Genomic DNA, 25,212 nt, shown 5'->3' on the forward strand with positions numbered 1-25,212 from the left:
GAGCACTCACTTCCAAGCCCATCCTAAGATTTACAAAATCCAGTTAATATTTCTAATTGGCTCAGCTATCATCATGAGACCTTTGAGAAAAAACTTTTATCACTTTCTGAGGAAAGTACTAGCAGAGAATGATTGCTGATAATGCCTGGGACTGTGTTTTCCAAAAAAGAGCAGGAGGAAAGATCCAACAGCTTTTTTTTTCTTTTTTTTAAGGTGGCTTATTTCTAATTCGTAATCTTAAGTGAACCTTAACACCATCTTGCAAGTATTTTTCTAATGCCTGCTGCTCTGTATAAAGATGGGATGTAAATTCAGATAGTGTCTGCCAGTAATACAGCCCTGGGCAAAATTTGTGATGCAGCCCTGTCACTGAATTAATTAACTTCATCTGTGTGTCTTGACTCTGGCCTTTCGAGGGGGGATACAGTTTGACAGGTGCAGTGGCAGTGTTGCTGTTTGGTGGGCAGGCTGGAGGATAACAGAGATGCTGCATGTGAAGGGGCATTAGGAGTTTTCAAATATAACCACAGGATGATTTTCATCAGCTTTGATTATACTGATGGTTTGTCTATCTTCAGCTTGGGCAACACACAAAAAACCCTGAGCTTCCTCAAATGTCAGCTCCTTTTCTCATGAAGGGAAAATAAAGGCTGCTGATGGATAGTTTCAGTTACCAAGAGAGGGAACCTTCCTATTTGCTGGGTGTGGATGCACACAGGGACCAGACTCCAGTGTCATCACCCCTGTTAGCTGTACATGAATTAACACACACGAGCCATAAGGTCAGCAAAGATCAAGTACACAGGATTTAGGGCAAGTAAAAATGTTTTATATTTCACAGATCCGTAAACTGCTCTAGTTTAGAACATTCTGTTTGAGTCAGCTGCAGTCTGCAAGTTAGTTATCTATATACAAAATAAATGCACAGTACGTGCAAAATTTAACATTTTTCTGCATGTTGCAGTCTTAATAATTAAGTCAAATAGCTTATGAATAAATAAAATAAGATTAAATTCAAGAGCATTCCTTCACTTATTTGTATAGCCTGATGTAGCAGATAGGTAAGTAGCATAACATTCCATACTGCTGCAGAGTTCGTAGTAAAACTGAAAAATCCCTTAATGTGCATCATTGCAGCACTGGAATACAATCAAGGTGAAATGCATCATGCATAGAAAATGAGCTCAGGTATTTGTCCTCCTTGTACTCCAGTTCCATTAGTACTGTCCGAGGAGCACTGGAACTGGAACGTCACTTTCCCGCACTGCACTTCAGTCATTCCCTCTTGTCCAAAGTAACTGAGTTCGTTCCCGTCCAGAATAGCACTTACATTGTAAAACGTGTCTTGCTCAACCTGCACGGGGTGTTCAAACCACACCGAGAAGGTGTTACTGGAGCCGTCGGAGGTAAACTTTGTCAGATTTTGAGCAAGGACAACACCTAAGCGCTTCAGTTCGATTTTGACGCTGTATTCAGCTTTGCCACAGCTTGAGCCATACAATCCCAGTCCCGCTATAAATATCCGTTTGTCTACGGCAAACTGAATACTGTCACACCGGCCCCGGTACCTCCACTGATTGCTGCGATACGCAGACGACTGAAACCGGTGGCAGCGCTGAGGCACGAGTCCTTTTCTTTTCGTCAGGGGGAACTCTAGTTTGGGTTTATTTGCGGCTGTGTACCATAGGAATATGTTGTGAGTCTCCTCAAGGGTGAGGATGTCGGACTGGGCAGCTCCGTTGGCAAACTCTTCCAAAGTCATGGTTGGAATCCGCACCAAGTACAAAGCTTTCCCTAATACATTCCTCTTGTTGCGTGGCGTCACCGGCAGCCCTTGCCTTTTGCATTCAGCCTCTGCCCAGTTGAGAACGGCCTCGAAAACTACCACCTCCTTGGTGTTGAGTGCTTCCCGGGTTACAATGATCTCTAGTGTTTGTTGATCTATCTCACAGAAGCCCTCTGACTTCAGTGCCATTTCTGCCTGAGCATCAATCACTTCCCAGCAGCGCTGCGTCAGCTCTGGCTCCTCGAAGAGCCTGCTCTGAGACAGCAGGACACAAGCGTTCTTCGCTTCTAAGCTGGTCTCCAAAAAATTGACGCAAGCCTTTGCTAGGGCCGGCACGATGTACTTCTTGGCAGCATAGAGTGTAGCCAGAACTGTGTCAGCTTCCAGGTCTATTTCATCACTATACATGTATCTAGACGGAGGGGTGAAAAAAAAAAAATTAGTTTCTCAGGGAAAAAAAAAAAGTAGGCCATGAAAATAATCTATATTCGTCTTTGCTGGCAGTGAATCTGACGTTCAGTATTTGTCAGCACATTAAGTAAACAGCAATAAGTGCGTATTGCACAATGTCAATTAGGAGATGTATATTTTATAAGCTACTTTGATTCTGTCCATGTAATTAGCAGACTTGTAGTGGCCACTTACTTTAATAGGATTAGAAAGGCTGCAGGTTCCACATCTGGTATATGGATTTCAGATTTGACCTCTGCGAGATCGCCATAAAACATAGCATAGAAGACAGAGCTACCAACTGCCAAAACATACTGGAAAATAAAGAGAGAGAAGCCTCAGTAACATGGATCAGGAACAGCTGAGCGTGCTGGCTTTCCTAAAAGCTACATTTAGCGAAAGTTACAAGCTGCAGTGGAAAGAGAACACTGCCTTAGACTGCTCCCTTTAATTGCAGCGTATATGCGAATTACTTCTGGGATTAGACAAGAGCTATAATTAGGGGGAAAAAAAAAAAGTGGAACCTAGTTGTAAGGCAGGGGGAAAAGGCGACCTGCACAGCAGCATTAAAAAAGCCAAAAATTATCTGCACAAACCTTATGGGCAGGAACTTTCTTGGATGCCCCTGGCGGGCCCACGATGAAGTGAACGTCAGCCATGAGTTCGTTATTGAACATCAGCGCGTTCCTGCAAGCAGGGGAGGGGGGAGAAGCCCCGTTAGCCGCGGGCTGCCCTCGCCCGGTGCCCCAGCCTCCCGCCGGCGGCCCCCGCGGCTCCAGCCCAGCCCTGCGCTCTCGCCTGGCCGGGGCGCAGGTGCACAGGGCCACAGGGCGGGCGCCTCTCTCTCTCTCTCTCTCTCCCGCCCGCCCGGGGAGGGTCCGGCGGGCCTGGCCCTTACCTCTCCCGCAGCGTGGGATGGAAGGATTGCCAGTTGGCGCTCTCCAAGTTGTTGTTGTTGAGGTTTTGGAGCTGGGGCGGCGGGGGCGGCTGGGCGCTCTGCTGGAGCTGCAGGGCGTTCTTCTTGCTGTTGGCAGCGGTGGCGGCGGCGGCGGCGTTGCTGTTTGCAATGTTAGTGTTGGTGCTGGCAGGGTAAAGTTCTGCAGCCATCTTCTTCTTCAGGGACAGGGGCACTATCTCATAGCATCCTGGCACCTTGCCGTTTGACCTCACACTCTTTTTGGACTTCTTTAAGGTCTCTGGAAGCAGAAGAAAAAAAGTCAAACACTTCATGATCCTGCCATTGAGGCAACCAGGGGGCAGTGGCATGAGCAAGAGAACTAACAGATCCCAAATGCGAGTCCCACTATCAGGATATTTTGTACGCTTCTAGATGCAGGGTGGCCTTTGGTTTTTTTGGAGTGTGTGCCCGCTCTTTGGTTACCGGCCCGACGCACCTTTCCGGGGGGAAAGGGGTGATGCTGTGTCGGATCAGTGCCAGCGCTCACCTTGGCTTGTGGGGGGGTCCCAGCCTCCACGGCACTGCCACGACTGCAGCGGGGAGCCCGAGTGGGGCCGGCAGGCAGTTCCTTCCCCAAGGAACGGGGAGAGAAAAAAAAAAAAAAAAAAAGAAAAAAAAAAAAAAAAAAAGGAAAAACCAAAAAAAAAATCCAAAATCCAGCAACAAAACCCCAGGAATCCAGCAGAGGCGGTGGGTCAGGAGCGAGAGTCAATCCACAAATCCTCCGAGTGCAGCAGCCCGGCGAGGGTGAAGCGCAGCCAGCCGCCCGATCCCCGCTGCCAGTGCTCCGCTCCGTCCTTCCCGGCCCGCCGGGGGCACATCCGCGGCGGCCGGGCCGAGCCGAGGCGGCGGCTCCCTGCAGTCCCGCTCCCGGGCGGCCCCGCCGCCGCTCGCACCAACTTTGCTCCGGTCCCCGCGGCGGCCGCCGCCGCCGTCGCTGCTGCTGCTGCTCCTCCGCGCTCCTCCCGCCCGCGCCAGGGGCGCTGCTGCCCGCGGGGCGCCCCGGCTCCTCCGCGGCGGGCGGGAGGGATGCGGCGCTGCCCTGGGCGCTCCCTTGGCGGTGGGATGCAGCGCTACGCGGCCGGGCTCGGCGCGGCTCTGCCGGGCCCTGCCTCCGCCTCCCGCACTAAGAGGCAGCGGCCGCGCCGCGCGTCACGGTCTCCCGCGCCAATGGCGAGCGCCGGGGCGCGGCGGGGAAAGGGCCGCCCCTTGCCCGCCCGTCATCCGCCCCCCCGGCGCCTACGTGCGCAGCGCCGGGCGCCCGCCGGGAGCGAGCCCCGCGGTCCCCCGCGATCTGTCCCCCTGCACCCCCCGGTGTCCCCGCTCCGGCCGCAGCGGGACAGGCGCGGAGGGACGCGGGGCAGTGCGGGGGGACCGCGGCGGGGCGGAGGGGGCGGCCCCGAGCGCGCAGCGCCGTTCCCGGGCGGCCCGGGCGGGGGCGCCGCCGCTCCGCGCTGCGCTGGGCGGGGGGGGCAGCGCTGCCCCGCGGGGCCGCCCACCGGAGTAGGGGGGCACGGCCGCGGCGGGGCTGCTCCCCATGAGGGACACGCTGCTGGCCTTCCACCCCTCTCCCCGCAGCCCTGTGCCCTCCCTGTGCCCGCCGTCCCCGCCCGGGCCGTCCCGCCCGTCCTCCGGGATCGTTCGGGGAGGACTGTCCCCCTCTCTGTGCCCGTTCCCTGGGGGCGACCTGCAGCGGGATCGGCGCTCGCTTCGCTGCGGGCCCTGCCGCTTTCGGTGGGGAGCGCTCTTGGGAGCACAACTCGAAATTGTTCTTACATCCCTCTTAGTGACTATGTGGCACAAAGTTCTTCCAAAAGTCCAAGTTCCAAGTCAGAATTGGGATCAGGAGAGAAGGGAGTTTTCAGCAAAGCACATGCTCCTTGCTTAAAACATGAAATAATGTTTTTCTTGTGGTCTGCTTCACGGCCCCCAACATCCCCTTTGAGGGAAACCGACAGGGTTTTGCCCGACTGTAACTTGCTCTCGTGTGTGGAGTTGCAGCCCCAGAGGTTACCCAAAATCAAAGGGGACCCTCCTGTGAGCAGGTGCATCCTTGCTGGTTTGGTGCCCCTGGAACGAAGCAATGTGTTTGGGGTTTGCAGCTTCTAACAGTTCTTATTTATTTATTTTCAAATGTTTACATCCATGCAGGACCTGTATATGCTAACCTGGGCTTGGCCTCTGATTTATTTATTCACTGTCCTACTTTACTTGGTTTCTTTAAGGCTTGCTATTTAAAACCCACCCACGTATTCATTTTCTGACTGTTTGGTAGCTTCAGAATTCAAATTAACGATGTGCAATGTTTTGTCAAATGACCTGTGGGCATGAATGCCAGCACAAATGTCTGAACAGCTACAATGCAAATGTGTAAATGCTCCCAAAATTCAGCTCTGAAACTCAGCTCCAGAGACAGAGCTGAGAGTTGCTCCTCGAAATCTGTTGAGGTATGTGGTGAAAAGAATGGAGGTAGTTCTGGTCCAATTGCTAGTATTATTAAACTGGCCAAAGTTTGATCCTGTGAAGTTTGACTCCATATAAATAATGGATTGATGGAGGAATGAAAGCTGAAAAGGGGGTTTTCCTAAAGGTGAGCCTATTTCTTTGCATTGTGTATTACTATTATTAATTCAGTTCAATTTCTAGAGAGTACCCCTACCCATGGTAAGTGTAATTGTTGTACCTCTTCAAAGTGAGCTATTGAAGGTTTCTTGATTTGTGCAAAAACCAATAACAGGGTTACAAAGAAAATTGCCAGGGGAGGGAGGTCTTGGGCTATATGTCCCTCCCAGAGATGCCGGGTGAATTTTACCAAAATACCCAAAGTGGCAAGGTTTAAGTATTTTCTGGTAATAGTATGTTAGCCAACAGGGTGGCCAGGAGCATTTCCAACTATTTCAGCAACTTCAGGATTAGTTATTAAAGTATTTTTGGAACAAATAATTCCAAGATACAAAATTATGGAAGCAATAGACTCAGATAGGGGAACTCATTTTACACGATCCTTCAAGGGGTTATGACTGTTTTAGGAATACAATGGAACCTCCATATCCCCTGGCACCCCCAGAGCTTGGGCTGGGTTGAAAGAATGAATGGACATAAATGAAAATAAAGAAACCCCTTTTGAAGCTGGTGATAGATACTAAGATGCCATGGGTACAGCTCTTGCCACTGGCTTTGGCAAGAATAAGGGCCAAACCCAGAGGAGATAGTCAGTTATCTCCCTTTGAATTGATGTTGGAATTCCTTCCCCATGTAATTCTCAACCTAGTGTGGGGATGGAATAAGTGATATATATTTAAAGCAATATGTGGCCAGGATACTGTCTGCTCCATTCTGGCAGCTGCAGGAGCTGAAGCTGGGCAGTCTCTGGATAAGAAGAGATGGAAAAGCAAACCAGGCATTGCTACGTGTTCCTGTAGTACCAAGAGCAAAATTTAGATGTATGTTGAACCCCAGGCTATGGCTTCTGAAAGGTTGGGTTTTTTGTTGTTGAATTTGGAATATGTCATTTCTCTAGAGTAGAGCTTTATAAAGTCATACGTGGAAGTGCAGAACACCTGTCCTTAGAATCATGGGGATTGATAAAGTTCCCCTAAACCTTTGATTTTTGAGTCATGTTTGCAGCCTGGAATTTCTTCAGTTTTGGGGGAATTTGAGGTTGGAAGTTCTTGCTTTATAAGTGCTTTCATTTAAATGCTTCTACAGGGCTGACAGGCATTATCACCTATGGTGTGATCTTGGTAATTATGGATAGCAACAGGGCATCATTGTTAGGACTTGGTGCTAAATGAAACTGCTTTGATTAGTTGTAAATCCCTAAGATTTTTACAGTATTTTGAGCTGAATTTTCATCTTTATCGGTTTAAGTGCCCACGTAGGGGATCAGCAGAGGAAATTGAGTTGAGACTAATAGTTAACAATTTACCGTACATCATGGATTTTCGGTCAAGTGATAAAAGGCTGGCAGGAAATGAGAAATTGATATCTCAACTAAGAGTAAACATGTGTTAAGCGTAGCTTTTACAAGATTGTTTGATAAATTATAAATTGGTTTAGGCAGAGCACAGTCTGTACTGACATATTTTGGTTAGTTTGAAGCTCTTAACACCAACGCTTGAAATAAGTTTATACATCTGGAGGCAGATCTGTGGCCGATGTAAATTGTCATAGTGCTAATGATGTTAATTGGGTTCCAGCACTTTATACTGATGGAAGTCTGCTTTAGTGTCTGTAATAAGCAGTGTTTTGTATTCTTGGAATGTGAGTCTGAGAAGCAGCTGGAATTATCTTGGAAGGTAACTAGATTTTTGTTAGGGAGGATTTTAAGCAACTGAATTTTTTTCAAGCTTAGTTGGTAGTTAGGTTTGAGATGAAACATGCAAGTTACCTTGTTACTTTTTGAGAGATGTTGGAAGTTTTGGGAAAGATGTTAGAAGTTTTGGGCCTAAATTGCGTCCTCATTCTGCAAAAGCTTTTGTAAATGTTTCACTTTGGACATGGTTTCTCTGATACCAGTAACACTGCACGCATGTCACTGTCAGCATGTGCAGCCTTGGATGCTGAAAAGCATGTAGGAATGTTTGTGCAGTGCTTTAAAGATCTCCTGTGTAGAGAGCAAGAAATTATTTTGTTTTAGGTTATCTAAAAAAGCTTCTAAAGCTTAGTGGTAGAGGATCTGCCCAGCAGCATGGTCTCTGTTTGCTGAGGTGAAGCCAGACCAGCCCGGCAGCCTTGCTGCGCTGCATTTCCCAAATCCATGTTAGGGCTTGGCATAACTGTGTTACTTTCTGTTGCAGATCCGTGTTTGTACATTCCCCGTTTTGCACACATGCTGGAGTTCGGGGATAAGAACCACGAGGTGTCCATGACGGCTCTGAGGCTGCTGCAGAGGATGAAGAGGGACTGGATGCACACGGGGCGCCGGCCCTCGGGGCTCTGCGGGGCGGGTACGTCCGAGCCTGGCCGTGCCCCTTCCCCCCTTCTCACTGGTGATACCCATCTTGTAGGAGTTTTGTTCTGTCAGGCATCTACAGATTATATAGGTCTTCATGGAAATAGTTTTTGGAACTATAACTTCATTTTTGCCCTTGCTCCTACAGTACTTGCTCAGACCCTTTGTAGCTTACGGTTTGAAATTTTTTTAAGCTCCTTTCTGGTGCTTTTCTTGCCCCCGCTCTGCAGGCTCTAGCTGCTAAAAGGTTTTTTTTGTCAGCTAAAATGACACCATTAGTACAAGCACTTTGATTTGTGTCTTTACACAGAGTCTTATGCAAGAAGTGTCCTCTTTGACCTGTTTTGTGAGAAACTATTTTTCTCTCCTTCTTCATCTTTTTTTCAAGATCCATCACTGTCATGATGCTTGCATAAAACCTGTGGGTTTGGGAGGGCCAGGTTAAAAGACAGTAGCCAGTGGGGTCAGAGTAATGAAGAGTGTAGGTAGTCACAGAGTTCATGTATGTGCATTATTTTATTTGAAAGATCTTACATGTTTATGCATGAATGAGAAGTAATGCTCAAACCTTTGAGAACCCAGGACTATGCAAAATTTTTTTGGCATTTCTAGCCCCTTTTTGTTAATGGTACAACTTGATGTTGCACATTGCTAAAAATTTGAATATAGGCTATAGGAGAGCAGCCTGCTCTTTGATGTGCTACATGGGCTCTATCCACACGAGCAAGTAATTTAATTCTACAGACATGGATCAATAGATGGGAGCAGGTGGTGCTGAGCCCCCTCCATCCATCCATGCAATATGCAGCTCATGTGTTGGACTGTGGACTGGGTTTAGTTTGGTTTCCTGGCTTAAAAGTCTGTGCCACACACAGCTCCAATGACCAATTGTTAGTTCAGCCCTGATGTTCCTGTTAGGAGCACTCTAAACACATACCAGAAGTAGAGCTCTAGTGTAGTTTCCTCTATAAAAAAGCATTTTTTATGTTTAAAACTGCTCTGTGCAGGGAGCTACTGTATGATGAGTGGGGGTGGTGCTCTGAATCAAGATACCATGTAAATGCAACTGGTTATCTGGCATTTAGAAGGTCCTGCAGGAGAGCACTTGGACACCAGCAAGTCAAGGATAGTAGTGGCAGCAATGAGGAGACCAGCTTAGGCATATTCAGTGTTTCTCTGGAGATCTTTTTATTTGGGACAGAATTCAGTGAGTCCTGCTAAAAAAATGGTAGCTGAAAATAAGTGATCATTGAAATATTCTTGTGCTGTAGATAACCACTGTTTCCCAAATGTTAAAGCACAGAATTTTTCAGGGTACAACTTGCACTCAGCTTAGTGGGTAGAAAGCAGAGTTTGTGAAGTCAGGTCCATCACCAATATTCAGGGACATAGCTGACCATGAGCATTTACAGCTCCTTAGCTGAAGGCAGGGACAAAGAAAACCTGACTGTTTCGTGCTTTTCTTCAGGAAATTTCCCTCTTTTTGATATTAACTTTCCCTGCTTGTTCTCTAGCTCTGCTAGTGGCAGCAAGAATGCATGATTTCCGACGGACTGTTAAAGAGGTCATCAGGGTGGTGAAGGTTTGTGAGTCCACATTAAGGAAAAGGTCAGTGCAGTCTTACTGCTTTTATCTTTGGTTTGCAGTACTGAACAGTGATATAGTCTAAAATAAATGTATATTAGAGAAAACCAGGTTGTTTTTGTAAGTGCCATGAATCAAATAAGTGTATGTTTTAGCTGGTCATTTTAAAGTACCAACACCTTGCCTCTTATGTAAGGCCTCAAATGCTCAGCAAAGATGGTAAGGAGCACTGTGCCTATTTAACAGGTGAAGACTTGAAGGCAAAATAATGCTGTGTCAGTAATATTAACAGTATTGTCATGTCCTCAGAAAAAATAATTTATTGATTCTCAAAGCTGACAGTCTGCTGTGAGATTTTTTTTTCATTAATCCAGAAGCGAAGTGATGAAAAGTCTTGTCTTTAAGCTGTTATCGAACAGAACTTTCCAAAATATTTTGCTGAAGTGTTCATTTTTGGTAGTGTTGCGCTGCTAACAAATAGAAGACAGCACAGTGAATCTAATTATAAGTTCAGTGAAGGATCCCCTGAAAATGGGAATTTTTCAAGTACCTTTTGTGTGTTTATTTTTTTAAAGATCAAGTAGTATTTTCCATAGTTTAATGATGCAAGCAGATACCCAGTGTCTGTCATTTTACTTTTGAAAGGTTGTAACATACTCTTTCCCCATAGGTTGAGTTAAAAATGACCTGACAGAAATGCTATGATTTCTGTTGCCTACAGCTGGAAATTCTTCTATCACCAATATATTCTGATATTTGTTCCCCCAAGGTCTGTCTTTAGAAAGCTTCCTTAGTGTCTCTCTTCACCTTGCTGGGATCCAGCTTAAGCACATCCAATTGAACATAATACTTGTTAAAAATATTCACTTCTTAATTGTGGAAAATGTTTTCTGCCAGATCTTCATTGGTGGAACAGGAATGATGCTATTTTCCAGCTATGCATGGGTGGTATAAAGTGTTTTAAATGCTTCCAGGTACTACAACCATGAGGATGGAGCAGTACCAATGCCACCTTTTTTTCTCTGGCCAATAGGTCATGTGTTTCAGTTGTGCATTTTGTATGATTAATGAGTTATGCACCACAATCTGCTCCAAGATGCTTTGGTTAAATAGCTCAAGAGTTTGTACTTACTAAGAAAATAAGCATAATAAATTAGGGTTGGAAGGGAAATTAATTTGAACAATTGTTTCAAGCGAGAAAATCTTACTTCAAAATTCATGCTTTGAAATGTTTACTCAAGTCACACACATCAACTAAAATGACAGCCTTATTTACTTTGACAGGGTAAACGTGACAGCTGAATTATTTTCAGGCAGCTATAATTACAACTATTTATCACGAATCTATAAATTTGATTGATGTTTTTCAAATAAGAGCACGTTATATAGTACTTAAGGAAGGCAAATAAAAAAAATACCTTTGAATAACTCTTTCTGCACTCTAGTTTTTTTCCTCTTCTTTCAAGAATTCCTTTCAAAATGCCATCAAATAGAATTTGTCTAAATGAATAAGAACTTAGTTCACATTCTTAAAAATTCCTTTACTTCTCAGTTTGATGTGCAGTTTTATTTCCTTTTAATTATAGTTACTCTGGTTGGTAAAGAGTAGCTGCTGCTGTGTTTTATGAAGGTGTTGGATGCTGTGCTCACTGCTGATGGCTTTGCCCTGACAGCTCCAGAAGTGAAACCCGACATGAGTCCAGATAATGCTGACACTTCCAGCCTGCAGGTTCTGCTGTGTAGTTTGATTTAGCTCCCAGCTGCCTTCCTGGGGAAGCACAGACCTTGGGAAGCTGGGTTTGCTTTGGTACCCGTGGCAGAAATCTGCAAGGGCAGGTCCCACGTGGTGTGTGTTTTCCTGGGAGGGACAGGAATGTGTGGATGAGGATGCAGGAACGATGCTCCTTAAGAAATCCTGATTGGGAATTCCTGGGAATGCTTGGGGAAAACCCTCAGCAAGGGGTGGCAGCCCTCCCCTGGGAAGGGCCCTGTTTCTGGTTCTGGATTAATTCACCCCATTGTCCATCAGCTGGAGAGCACCAAGCCCTCCTGCCTGGAGGCTGTGTCCTCTTTCTCTGCTCTCAGCTGGAGGAGTAGCTCTGGAGGAGGTTCACAAAAATGTGAGGTATCTTCAGGTCATAAAAATTCACAACCTGATCATAAGGGGAGTCTGTTTTGGAAGGAAAAGTGACAGCCTGTGTGTGCTGTCACTCATCCTCCAGTCAAGAGTCCTTAATTTGGGCATTGGTTTGGTTAAAAAGCAGTTCTTGTTTATTTTTAATGTGAGTGGGTTTTTGGTAGTATTGGTAGAGAAAACTTTGAAGTCACTTTGCAGGGCCTTCTAGCTTTAGGTTTTGAAGCACACAATTAAAATGTAAAGCTTGTTGCTGTTGTTGAAAGCGAACTTATTAAATATTAATAAATGCACTGATAATTCTATCTCATTTCCAGTCTAATTGAAATTATATTAACTTATATATCACTTCATATATTCAAAGTACTGTACAAATATTAGCTAATTAGTCAAATTGTTATTTTCTATGTAATCATCCGTGGAGGTAGCAGAAATTAACTTTTAATAAACCCAGTCCTTTTATTTAGTTGAGTCCTCACATTTGTGCCTGTGTTCAATGCACCTGTCTTTGCCTCTGTATTTTTAACCTTTAAATATTTTGCCCCTTCATCTTTTTATTCACCTCTTGCATGCTTTCTCTGTGTTCTACATTTTGTGTTACCTTCAGTAAGAGTAATTTTTGTGATACTTGTCCATTGTGCATTATCTAATACTGTGCAGTCCTTATGCCTGTTTGAAGATCTTAGGCACTTCTTCCATAGAATTAAAAAAAAAAATCAGCTTATCTTAACATTTGCATTTTGCTGCTTTGACTTGCTCACTTTATCTTTAAATTGAACTGCTTTTTGCATTAAAAAATACTTCTTCTCAGTTCCATAAAGTCCCGTCTGCTAAAAATCTTATTTTGTGATGAACTTCAGAAGCAGTAAAGCTTCATTTAGAAAAAATTGGAACGAAAGACCAGAATGGGTTTAAATTGCTTGGTTTTGGGGTGATTGTTTTTTTCTCACAACCTCATAGTGTTTTGGGAAGGAAGACAAGACTTGTTACAAAGGAGCTTCACTTACCAGTTGTAGATGCTGCAGGGACTTTCATAAATGGGGTCCTTTGCTTATATCCTGGGGACCCTGTAACAGCTCTTTCAATGACTGAGGTGATCATTTTCTGGAAAAATTAATGATTTATGTGTAGAGATAAGTGTTCTCAATGTACTGCCTGCAGATTTTTTAAATTTTTTTTTTTAATTTCTGTAATGTGTGGCTGGCATAAACCTTGTGTCTCTCAAGCTGGACAGATGGATGCCTGAGAGAGAAGGCAAAGAGAGGAGCCATACCTGAGTCAGGATGAGAAGGGAAGGTAACAGGGACATGGGCAGCTGTGAGGGGCTGTGAGGTGGTTACTCAAAACACCAAAGCCCTGTCAAGGCCAGGACTGAAGGGAAAGGCGTGTAGGAGTCAGTGTTGGGCTGTGATCCAAGTACAGCCTTGCTGAAATTCTGTGGAGGGTATCCAGTGGGTCAGGGAGAGCTGGCCTCCTGAGGTGTTTCAGCATGGAGGGGCTGAGGATGCTCAGAATGTCAGAGTCATGTAAGGGCTCTTGCTTGGAGTGTGATGTGGAGAGAAGCTTTTAGAACACCAGGAGATTTATTTCATGTAAAGGACCTGGTGGTGGTGTCTGCTCTGATCTCAGCTCAGCAACTGAGCAGCTCCTTTGCTGGCTGCCATAAGTTAAATTGAGAAATATCTCATGTCTCCAGTTCAGTCAATTCAAGTGGCTTACAGATGATTTCAGAAACCTTTCTAGTATGGTGAGTAAAATACAACTTGATCCATGTGGGCTGATACTGCATACCTTTGTAAGTTGGATGGTCTGATTTAAAAAAAAAAAGGTTTTATTTCTGAGGTATCCAATTTCACAAGCAATGTTCCTTTTTATAAATCTAGCTTCTATACAGTTAGCAAGTTAATACATTAGTTAGATTCCTAATATATTTTAATACATCATACTTAAAAATATAATTTCAAAATTATTTGGTGACTCTTACTTTTGAAACAATCAGTAACTTGTTTGCACTAACTCAGGCTTAGATCTTGTAAATAGTTTTCCTGTGTTTGACTTTCCTCATCTGAGTGGCTGTTGAGAAATTAAACAGCTCTATTTTTCTTTTCCAGGAGATCATAGAGTGCTTTTGACAGAACACAGTAAAGGAACATGCTAATGAAGCAGAATTTTAAGGAATGCTAACAAATTTTGTTTCATTAGCATGGTGTGAGCATTTGAATCAGAGGGGGAAAAAAGAACAAAAAATTTTGGGTGGTTTAGACTGACAGAATTCTGGGATGGCCAGGGAGGTGCTGGTGGGATTATCCAGGGCTGATCGTGGGTCACAAGTGTTAATGCAAGTTAACTCTGTGTGTAAGCATTTGTAGAATGAGGGCTTTAAAATTTATGCTTATGACTTTGTGACCGTTTTAAATCTCTGTGTTGGTGTGAGCAAGTAACAGGAACTAATTCTAAAGGGTGCTTTATTCAGTACAATCTTTAGAGGTACCTGTTCTTAATACTTAGAGAAACATCAGAGAGTTGCCAGCAAATGAGCTCCATAAATTACCAGTCATCTGTTAATTGGAAGTAAATGACCGTGTCTATGCTCTTAGTCCATTGCAAAAAGAGGTGATGTGTATTAATGTTGGAAGTTGTGTAAAGGGAGAATATTTCTCTTTAACAGTTGCATTTGGTTAGGAACAGACAGAATAATTTAGCACAGCTCAGGTGATAAGTTGTAAGTTGTAAAACCACAGCAGCTGGATCACCTCTGATTTTCTCCTTACCTTTAGTAATGAGATACTCATTCATACAGGCTTAAAACTACCTTTTATATTCCTGCAAATACAAGTAAAATTAATTCTATGTACAATGTTTACATATCAGGAGATTTCTATTTATTTACTTAGTGGTGGCTGCTGGAAAACTTTTTGTTATGTCATGTAGGAAGCATTTAATAACTATTTCAGATATATGTTCTATATTAAGTATCACTTTTAGGGTATGTGTTTACAAACTTCCATAAATAGTTCATGTGTAAACATTGTATGGCTTGGAAAAAAATAAGAAGAGAAGGATGATGCAACAGACTGTTAGATTTATAGTATAGATGGTTTGAACACCAGTGTGAATTCTGAGCTTCTCTTGAGTGCACAGGTTTGGAGTGGCAGGAGGCACTGATGAGGGTTAAATTAAAACAGTGGTGGTGTTCTGCAATATTTTGGTTCTTCACTAAGACACAAAAGTAAATCCCTTACTTTTCCAGAGTCTGGAATTGTCTGAGGTGTCAAATCAGCTGATCTATTGCTAGAATGTTTGTAGTTGATACCACAGTTAAGATTATATAGATATCATGTAAGGTATTACTTATGGTTTTAATTATATTGTTAATTTGGGAAAACTCAGGGGAGTTTAGTTGCTAGCACCAGTTTATCTTGCAATAAAGATTCTTTTTCATATATTTCTGCTAACAGTGTGGCATATTCAGTTTATTATTTTTCTAATCCACTGGTAAAATACTTTAAGTACTTTAAAAAGACCTCTCACAACAGGTAACTTAAAGGCTGATGGCTCAGGCTAAACCTCATGTTCCCTCTTTAACAAAACAGCTCTCTCTGCAGCTGTAATTTGTTTGCCCTTCTGTATGGAGATAGTTCTGCTCATGCTGCCTGCTTTCTAGAGCTGGATGCTGATTGTGTATGGGCAGAAGGACACCGTGGCTGTTCCTGAGTAGTCTCTGCTTAGAAGTCCCTCTTGGGCTTTGAACTTGGGCTCCTGAAGGATTTGTGAGTTGGAGTCCAGAAGTCCTTGTTCTTTTGTGTTCTTTGTCACACCCCACTGCTGCAGAATTAAACACTAAACCTGAGCCCTTAGCTGCACACACAAATCTTGTTTTTTCTATCACTGCAGACTGGATTCAAGAGTCTCCACTGGAGGGTATCCCTGGAACAAAACAAAGTAAAAAGGACATTGCATGTAACTTCAAAATGGTTGACCCATTTTCCCTTATTGGGAGTTAAATTAAGTGTGAATAGAATCAGTTTACTGGTTTGTGCACAAAAGTGCAAAGTGCTTTATCAGAAGCAGAGGTGTGGTTTTGTCTGTATATGGATGAAACAACAACTGTGGAAATTTTTCTTTTTAAAAATGGTTGGGGTTAGAGGCAGATGACACTAGGCTCTGGAAAAACTTTTCTCCCAAAGGAATTTTCTTGAAAGAGTTTGCTGTGAGAAACTGTAAGAGGACGGTTTATACTGGAAGTTGAATCTTAGCCTGAGCTTTAGTGGTTGCCTCTGCTTTGACTATAAATAGAAAATCCTTGTCTGCCAAATTTCAGTTTTTAAAGCCTTTTTGATTTTGTGCCAAGGAAATAATATTTTAATTTGTATATCTGTTTATTTTCCCTCTGTCTGTGCATAACTTAAAGTGGCAACTCTTATTAGATTTTTTTAGGTTAACAAAAGTGAAAAATGAACTTGGATAGCATTTTTATGTGGGACTTAAAAAATAGCCTGTAGCTATTTTTTTTTCATGAAGCCACTCCCTTGCCCCTGAAATTATTGTGTTTATAATTAAGGTTGTGTCAGTTTTTCTTAACTGCCAAACTAATGTTGCTTTGTTTCATGTGGTGCAGACTGCTGCAGCATCAGTTTGTTGCCTTGGTGGCATGTGTCCAAACAGTGGATAAAATTAAAGAATGTTTAAAAATATGTAGACAGGATATCAGCCAGTGTAAAATGTTGAGGCAGGCGAGTGGTTGGCAAACACAGGTATTTATTTATATCATATCAAGTTAAAGGAGAAAATGTTGAGTGTAAAGGAGAAAATGTTGAGTGTGCAGCTTGCTCTCCCACGGAGATGATGCTCAAGGAGAAAATGTTGAGTGTGCAGCTCGCTCTCCCACGGAGATGATGCTCAAGCTGGGATCCTGACCATCAGGAATGGTTCCTCGTTTTGGGAGAAGGGTTAGAACCTTGGGGACAGGACTTGAGAGAAGTGAAAAAATAACATTCTGCTCTAAATTTGCATCACCACCAGCCTGTGCTTACACTGTGATGCTGGCAGCCATCCCCCTGGGGTGGTCAGCCCTGGCCTGCTTGGCTTGGATCAGGACTGAGGAAAGGAGGGAGGGCAGGGCTGTGGCACTGGGTGCTGGTGGCCTGGTCAATGGCTGAACCATGCTGTGCTGTGGGTTTGAGCTCCTTGGCAGTAACCATGATGTAGCTCTGCCCTGTCCTAGGGCAGCCACACTGAAGGTGTTGGGAGGGACCCATCCTGCCTTGTGTGGAGCTGGGGCTTGGGCTGGAGCTCGTGCCAGCTCCGGCTCGCTGTCTCACCGCAGGGCTGGTGTCTGATGGGTGCAGGGTACGTGCCATGACTCAGGTGACACTGGGCAGGAGAGGGACAGACAGAGCCTGAGGTGTCTGCAGGCCTTAGGTGCTGACACCCAGCATGGTCATCTTGTCCCCAGCCTGGCTTCATGGGTTTTGCTCCTGCTGTTTTCCTGGCTGCTCGGCATGCGCAGAGGTGGTGCTGCTTCAGTGGGGCTCTGGCAGCTCATCTCAGGCTCAGAGCAAGTGTTGGATAAATAAACTGTGTGTTTTTGCCAAAGTGCACCTTGGCTTTTAACACTGGGAGGAGAGTATTATAATAAGGTGAGGCTGGTTGGGAGGAAGAGTCATGCTGAAGTAGGGCTGCCATGATTCATTCGTGGAGAGATGGATGGCTGTTCTTTAATGATTGGGACTGGGAAGATCCATGCTCCTCAAATGATACATGGGTTTGGCATTAAGTGAATCCTGAATTTAAATAATAATAATAATAATAATAATAATAATAATAATAATAATAATAGTGCCCTAGCCAGGTTTTCCCTCTAACCTGATAGATGTGGCTCCCTCCTGGAAGGTGGGTAATGCATGCTGGAAGCCCGTTAACGCCAAGAAAGATTTCTAGTCTTTTAATTAAAAGCTGGGTGCTGCTGCTGCCAACAGCATCCTCCTCTCCTTTCCAATTTGATCTGAAAGAGAGGAGGAGGGAGCTGGTCCCTGGTACTCTGAGGGAAGGGTTTGGGCTGTCAGTCACTCTTAAGTACATGGCTAATTTGGGGCTTTGTGGAGATGCTTGAATTCCAAAAGTGAGTCTGGTTTTCAGAGGCTTTCTTCTCCACAGCAGCACTAACTCTGGCTGGCGTAGCCATGCATGGGCTTAGTGTGCTGCTTGCTGTTGGAGTCACACAGAGGTGCCTGGCTCTCTCTGTGCATTTCATGTCATGAGATGCTGCCTGTGGCCTCTGGCCCCTGCTCCAGGAGTGGGATGTCTCCAGGCAAAGTGTCCTGCAGTGGCAGCCTGCACCCCTCCTTATGGGTGTCTTGTCTTGCTCCTCACTTTATAAAGGAAGAAACACAGAGACTGATGAGGATATAGTAGGAGAGTGTGGCCCTGTGCTCCTGGCTTTGACCCTGGTGTTGGCTAGAAACTGAATTTCTGTCCTAGAGAAAATTCCCTCTTCAGAGAGACTTTTATTGCAACCAAAGGTAGAGGAGAGAACTGAGGAGAAAACCACAACTGCTTTTAGGGGGAGAGAAATGCAGAAAGGTCCTGTGCTGAGAGCACTGAATCACCATTTTTAGTTCCCTATCTTTGCAGATGGAAGCTGTTGTCAGCTCTGCTTCCTCTGAAAGATGGGAATATTCCAGTGAAGCAGCTGCAGACCCATCATTGCCATTTTCCCATGGAAAATGTTGATATTATTAAAAGGGCACTTTCTGTCAGAGAAGCATTCTGCCAGACGTTTCCTGACCTGGCTTTGTACTTAACCTTTTGTCTCATTTTCTCCATCTGTAAAATGGATGTGCTTATTCTCAGCCACCTGCATAAAATGCTGGTATTTGTGGATTAAGTTATGACCACGTGGTCTTATTTAAGATTGAATTCCTGTGAAAGACTCATCTGCTTTCATGGCAATTCCCCATGGAGCCAGTCTGATCTCTCACATAGGTAGGAACTTAAAAATGCAAACATTAAACAAATCCAAAGTTTATTATTGTCAAATTATGTTCATCCATCTATTTAATCTGTGTGATGTGCAAATGATCAATTTATTTTACCACTACTTCTGTGTGTCCTGGGAAGATTATTTCTTGTCCCTCTTCCAGCCTGCTGAAGAGATGTTACTTTAACATTTGCTTTGTGTAAATTAATCATGATGACATATCAGCAAGATTTTTTGAGAAACTCCTAAACCAGGATGACAGATATTTTATTTGGTGAATCCATTTTGTTGTTGCTATTGATAACAAAAGCAATGAGAGGGGAGGAATGAGCTGTGTTTCTTGTCTTAGTTTTGTCTATACTTAATTGACTGTAGGGGCTGCAGTATTTCTGTTCAGTCTTTGTTCATCAAAAAAAAAAGTATGTTACATACTCTAATAAATCAAAAGCTAATTTGGGATATGAAAAGATACTTTTTTTGCAGCAGATGAAACAATTAGTAGCACTTCAGTTTTAATGTAGTCTGTGTTTGAGCCAGAGCTGCTGAGGGTGACATGTTTATTCCATAGCTTGGCAGTTGGCAATTTTTGTTACTTTCAGAGGAGTTCTTATAGATGTTTTGGTCATGTGCTGTATGCTTTGGTAGGTTGACAGAGTTTCAAGATACACCAACCAGTCAGCTGACCATAGATGAGTTTATGAAGATTGACTTGGAGGAAGAATGTGATCCTCCTTCGTTTACAGCTGGTCAAAAAAAATTGAAGATACAGCAGGTAAATCCTGAATTGGATCCTCTCTGTGGTTCTTTCCACTCCCCTCCCTCTGTGCCTTTCCTTTTGAATTTAGTTAATGCTAAATCCTAACTGAACAACCCTTGGTAAGATTCAGTACATTTATTTTGAGGTTTTTGAGAGAGGGATGAGCATTAGTGTGTATGGTACCCATTAACTGAAGATATTTTTTTGTTTATTGGCAAAGGAATAGTTTCCCCATTAAAAATGTCATGGGATTAGAAACCATGCGCTGCTTTTAAGGTGATACCTGTGGTTAGGAGAAGTGCCATTGCAGAGAACTTTTTAAAATAAATATGAAAACAATAACCCATTTACTTTAATGAGACTGCTGGTGGGTTTGTGTGGCACAACACCCACTTCCACAGAGATTAGTTCTCATGTGGCCTAATTTCTTTACAAATCATGAACTAAAGCTGGCAGCAGAGGAGAAGATTTTACTGCTGCCCTAGTAAATTCTTATATTATTGGTTTGTTAGGGTTTTTGCTTGCTGTAACTGTGCTATCATTTAAGGTCTGTAGGGGTGTTAGTGATGTTGTCAAGAACCAGCCAGGTGCTGTAGGTCAGAGCTTCACTCTGCCATCACCAGTGTGCTCTGTCTGGTGTGGGCACTCCAGTCTCAGCCCTGTCCTTGCACTTCTCACATCTACAGGCACAGTCACAGGGTCTGACTGCTGGAGAATGAGGCCTTTTATTTACAGCTTGCCAGACTGGAGGCTCTTTTTGAAGTATAAAGATGGAGGAGATAACATTTTGAAATTGGTCAGTGTTTTGAGACCTGTCTGTCATGCCTGTCTGACACTACAAAGTAATTTCAGTGGTGATTCAAAACCTGCTTATGCTTTTGAAATACCCTGCCGTTCTCTGTCTCTATGTACAGCACACAAACAGTTTAAAATTGTGCATATTTTTTTAGTAATTTCATGTTTATTTTGTCTATTGTCATTTCAGCTTGAAAAGGCATTATCAAAAAAGCTGGAGGATTTTGAAGGTATGAGTTGTGTTTAGTGTAACATATCACTCATTTCTTCAATATTGCATCGATGATCGCTGAGTTTTATTTTTATTTCAACACCACAGGAGAGATATCGAGCTACCAAGATGAAATAGAGAGTGAATTAGAAAACAGCAGACCAAAAGCAAAAGGTGTATTTGCAAATTTCACTAAAGATGGTAAGTCCATAAAGTCTTATGACTCCTTAAATAGTATTGAGCTCAGGTCTGGCAGTCTGGAGTGAATGAATGTTATGGTGATAAATGTGGTCATATATATCTTGCATAGTACAAGATCTCTTACGTTGGGGTTCTCTCTGCCAAAGAGGTGGTTCATAAATCAGTCCTCAAAACAACCACATTGTTCATTGCAGGGATAGTTCATTAATGATTTCAGTTGTTTTTCTCTCCTGGTGCAGTATAAGCTTGGCACTGGCACCTGAGAATGTTTCTTTTTATCACTAAAAGGGCAGTAGACCAGTATCTAGACCCTTCTGTCACCAAATTCCCCAGTTGACTTCCCATATGGAAGGGCTTTGTGCTGGTTTAACTGGCTATTTTTAATTTGTAATTATACCAGGAAATAGCTGACTTCTCTCACAAAGCCCTTTTACCTAATATGATAAGATGATGCTTTCTATTTTAAATGGTGACTATAGTCACAAAAATACATTTTAATAGTCAAGGTAATGAATTTGAAGAGCATCTGGAAACTCCATGTATTCATACACTGAACTAAAATATTGTGTATTTCTTTTACAGATTTCCTCTAAAGATTTTTATTCTTTAAGTGACCGTCTCCCTATTTATTTAGTTTCTGTAACAGATGGTATGCAATGATCTGTTGGGTTTCTTCCCCTTACAGATTCTATAGAAGATAATGCCTCTAGCATTTTTGGAGAGGAGGAGGCAGAAGATGAGGAGCTAGAGGCAGCTGCTAATCACTTAAACAAGAGCTTTTATGATGAACTTAATGAGAAGGATAGAGGTAAAAGAAATGAAGATGGGGAATGCAGAAATGGAAGTGAAACTCTTGTGAGACCCCCTGCACTGGAATCCTTGCTTGGCCCACTGCCCACCGCTGCTAGTCTTGGCATAACAGAGTCCATCAAAGAGTGCATATCCACAAAGGACCAAGAGCCTGGTGAGTAGGAGTTCAGCTCAGAGCAGAAACTGGACTCAGGCAGCCAGCTGTGGGTTTGTTGTGTCATTTCCATGTATCCTGTTGGTTTCTGTGGTAGCAATTCCGTGAATCACTGAGATGTCCGGGTACAGGAGCTGCGAGGCTGGATGGGACCAGTGGTCTTGGTTGTTGATGTGATTGTTGACATCTGCTCTTCTGGAAGCTGCAGGAAAATCTGGGGTGACTAATTATTTTCTGAAGCCTGAGAATGTGTATCTCTTGGTTAAGCTGATAGTTGATTTGCAGTCATATGATAGCTGATGGGCATATTTCAAGCCATGCGCTCTCAAATAGGAAATTGGAGGAAGCAGATTCCTGTAAATATGACTGGAAATTAAAACCCAAGTATGAGAATCTTAGATCAAGGCAGACTTTCTCAGGAGACATTTTACTGGAGTCAAACATGATGCAGTCTGTCTCTGATTGAGAATCTCCGCAAATGGCAAACATTTAAAATGTTTGCAAGAGAAAATAACTGGTGTTATACTTTTTTCTTTGATATGAACTTCAATGTGTATTGTGCTGGTTTTGCTCCATTTTTCTTAAAACCCACAGATCTATTTGCCTCATACAACTCTGTATAGCACAGTGGGAGCAGGACTGATCAACTACAGAAGCCAGTTTTGCCAGAGCCAGTATTGCAAACAGTCAGTCATCCAGGCAGGTTTGTTTGTTTGCTTTTTTGTACATGTGCTTGAACTTTAGGGAGATGGCTTTTTTTTTTTTTAATTCCTTTTGCATCTTAATGACTGAAAACAACATATCTAAGGGGCATTTTATTCTTTATCACAGTTAATTTTTCCATCATAAGACACACCCATCTGAATCTGTTTTGTCAGCTTACTTGGAGGTCTGTGCAGCAGAACATTTTGTTACCCAAACTGTCGTGATGCTGATTTCTGTTCAACAGTAGATGAACTAAACACATTCAGATTCTTATTACTTTAGTGTTCAGTCTCCAGGAGCATAGCAGGATGATTGCACGTTTTTATTCTGTACAAACAAATTCATATAGAAACAGCTGAGTGGCTTTGGTTTTGTTATAATTACGATTAAGAAAATGGATGGCTCATGGCTTGTCTCTCTCCTGGAAATCAGCGGTTCATGTCGCAGAGAGGTCACTCATGGCTAGAAGCTGTTGTTGTCTGGTTGGCCAGTGACCTGTAAAAAGGAGTTCCCAGTGATGGACATTTCTCAGCTGGCATTGCTATTGACCATTTTAATGGGCAGGCTGAGGACTGAGTGTAAAGATGAAGCTAAGCTGGTGCAGCCAGGGAGGTTCCTCTGAGTTGGGCTGCAGGCAGGTGGGCAGGAGAGTGCAGGGCTGCTCATGCCATGGCTTGCCTGCCTTTGCTGTTTGTTTTCTTGCAAAAGTGGAGGATGTGCCAAATGAACTGAATTTCGAAACCCAGCAGGTTTCAGTATGTTCACTCTCTTCTCCTGCATCTGAGAAATCATTGCAGGTGTTTGAACAAGTACTTATTTTCTTAACATGTTATGAAGCACATATGCAAAATTACTGGTTTGTTTTTATTTTGATTATAGATCCTGCCCCAATCTGTGTTGGATTTGGAGTTTTTCTTTGGGTGGTAAGGAGGGTGTTTGAGGGAGTTCTGGGTGGATTTCTTTGTTGTTGTGTTTTGGTTTGGTTTTGTGACTCTGCTAATTAATTTTAACAATTTAGAAGTTCTCTGTTAAGTGCAATTCACTTTGGTTATGCCTGTACTGCAGGGTAGTCAATCTGAGTACAGTTCCCAGTCTCCAGGCCCTTGCCATGTGGTGCCTGTGTGGTGTGGGTGCATCCCAGTGATTTGTGCATCATCCCCCTGAGGACCTGGTTTCCTTTGGGAAGTCATCTGTGCTCAGGAGCAGTAATGGAACCTTGTGTTTTGGGTGAGTGGGAACCAGGTCTAGCAGACAGGTTGGGAGGTATACCTGGCTTGCAGTTGGCTTGTTATTATGCAGAACAAAGAAAACCTCTTGTTAAGATGCCTCATGTTGGTTACTTTTGTGTCATAGCTCTGAACCTGATGAAAACCAGCGTGGATGATTGTGGCACCTCAGGCAGTGTTGTTGAGTTCTGCCTCATAGCTCTGGGAAGTCTGGGAAGGTAGTATTTTCTTCTGTCAAACCAACTGGTACAGTTGTAAAACTTAGACATTTTCCAGGTTTGTGGGCCCTTTTTCAGGCCTGAAAAAGAAATGACAGTTTTGAAAACCAAGTACAGGATGAGAGCAGTTGCTCAGAGTATGAATTGAGATAGCACACACAGTTATAGATTGTCTTGAAACAAAAGTAGTTGTAAGTGTGGAGGGAGGAGGAAAAGCTCACAAAATTTCCTGCATTTATCCTGTATTTGAATTTGGTTTAGTGCAGTTTATATTGTGAATTGCAGCTGGCTATGGCTTTGCTGTGGTAGCTCATGTTCCAAGATCCAAGTCCACTGGAGGAGGGAGAGTACTGTCATAGCACTGAACCCTGAAGGTGATGTTTTGGTCCTTCTCCACAGCTGTGTAAGTTGTAAATCAGGAACTTTTCCTTCCCTTAACCCTCTGCAGCCCTGAGTCATCTCTCACTGTGTGGGTCAGGCTGGCTGGAGCCCTTATGGAGATGATTTTGTATCTCCTGCTGGGCTCCCTGTGTTGTTGGATGGGTGAATCCTGTCCAGCCAGTTCAGCAGCTGGAAGCAGCATGCCTGGTGCTGCATGGTGTGGATGCCCAGCAAACTCTACAGGGCAGGTGGCTCCTAAATAGGAGCTCAGCAGACAGGTGCAGTATGTGCAATGTTTGGCCTCCTTAAGTGCAGGGTATCTCTCCTCCTCCTCTCTGTAATGATCTCTTCCTCAAAACACCTCTGCTGCAGGTACCTTCTACAAAGTCTTTTCGTTTGGCTTTGGCATGTGGGTATTCAGTTTATAATTGCCTACATCAGCTGCTTTGGGAAATCTTCCACCTTTGTGCTGTGGCAGCAGCAGCAGGTTTCTCACAAACTGCTTATGTGGATAAGACTTAGGTGCAGAGCTGAAATATTAGGAAAAAGTAAGTGTATTTTTGCTCCACTTACAATTGGTATTTGTGCAGTGTGAGCTTGTCTGTATGAATGTTTTATGAAAAGCACAGTATTTTAACAAATTTGCATGACAAAGACAGCATGTAAGGTACCGGGTTAATGAGTCTGAGGCACTAAAGTGCTTAGAATAAACACTGCATTTGACTGTTTTTTCCTACAAAGTGTATTAATTTGCAGAGACTTTAAGCTGAAAACTGTTTGAGTCTTTGCAAACTATTTCTCTCTTATTCTTCATGATAAAAGTGCTTTATGGTGAGATCTCAGTTTCAGAGATTGAGACGAGGTGCATCAGTCTGTCCATTTTCCTGGCCATGCAGCATCTCAGCATCC

At 43.5% G+C, this 25,212-nt stretch overlaps 2 protein-coding genes across 2 annotated transcripts in view; one reads left to right on the forward strand and one right to left on the reverse strand.

Moving 5' to 3' along the window:
• The window catches only part of BRF1 (BRF1 general transcription factor IIIB subunit), a 173,764-nt gene that overhangs the window by 79,301 nt on the left and 69,251 nt on the right, over positions 1 to 25,212 (forward strand). The window contains exons 6-11 of the mRNA XM_071426280.1: positions 7,994 to 8,143; positions 9,663 to 9,756; positions 19,491 to 19,617; positions 20,588 to 20,627; positions 20,717 to 20,809; positions 21,495 to 21,773. Coding sequence (XP_071282381.1) covers positions 7,994 to 8,143; positions 9,663 to 9,756; positions 19,491 to 19,617; positions 20,588 to 20,627; positions 20,717 to 20,809; positions 21,495 to 21,773 — 783 coding nt within the window. The remainder of the gene's footprint in view (positions 1 to 7,993; positions 8,144 to 9,662; positions 9,757 to 19,490; positions 19,618 to 20,587; positions 20,628 to 20,716; positions 20,810 to 21,494; positions 21,774 to 25,212) is intronic.
• BTBD6 (BTB domain containing 6) lies at positions 808 to 3,502 on the reverse strand. Its single transcript, XM_071426281.1, has 4 exons — positions 3,135 to 3,502; positions 2,833 to 2,923; positions 2,432 to 2,550; positions 808 to 2,198 (listed from the first exon to the last, which is right to left on the reverse strand). The coding sequence occupies exons 1-4, from the start codon at positions 3,500 to 3,502 to the stop codon at positions 1,166 to 1,168; spliced, it is 1,611 nt and encodes a 536-aa protein (XP_071282382.1). The 3' UTR covers positions 808 to 1,165.

Source organism: Agelaius tricolor, unplaced genomic scaffold, assembly GCF_023055355.1.
Source record: "Agelaius tricolor isolate 1412-34295 unplaced genomic scaffold, bAgeTri1.0.p SCAF_5, whole genome shotgun sequence".
Classification (NCBI taxonomy): domain Eukaryota; kingdom Metazoa; phylum Chordata; class Aves; order Passeriformes; family Icteridae; genus Agelaius; species Agelaius tricolor.

What these genes read in the sequence shown, in the direction of transcription:
- BTBD6 (XM_071426281.1), bottom strand. Translation starts at nt 3,502, where the DNA reads ATGCCACTGCCCCCTGGTTGCCTCAATGGCAGGATCATGAAGTGTTTG. An exon ending in CATCCCACGCTGCGGGAGAG is followed by an intron (nt 2,924 to 3,134) that starts GTAAGGGCCAGG and finishes CCCTGCTTGCAG; the next exon opens with GAACGCGCTGATGTTCAATA. An exon ending in GCCTTTCTAATCCTATTAAA is followed by an intron (nt 2,199 to 2,431) that starts GTAAGTGGCCAC and finishes CCCTCCGTCTAG; the next exon opens with ATACATGTATAGTGATGAAA.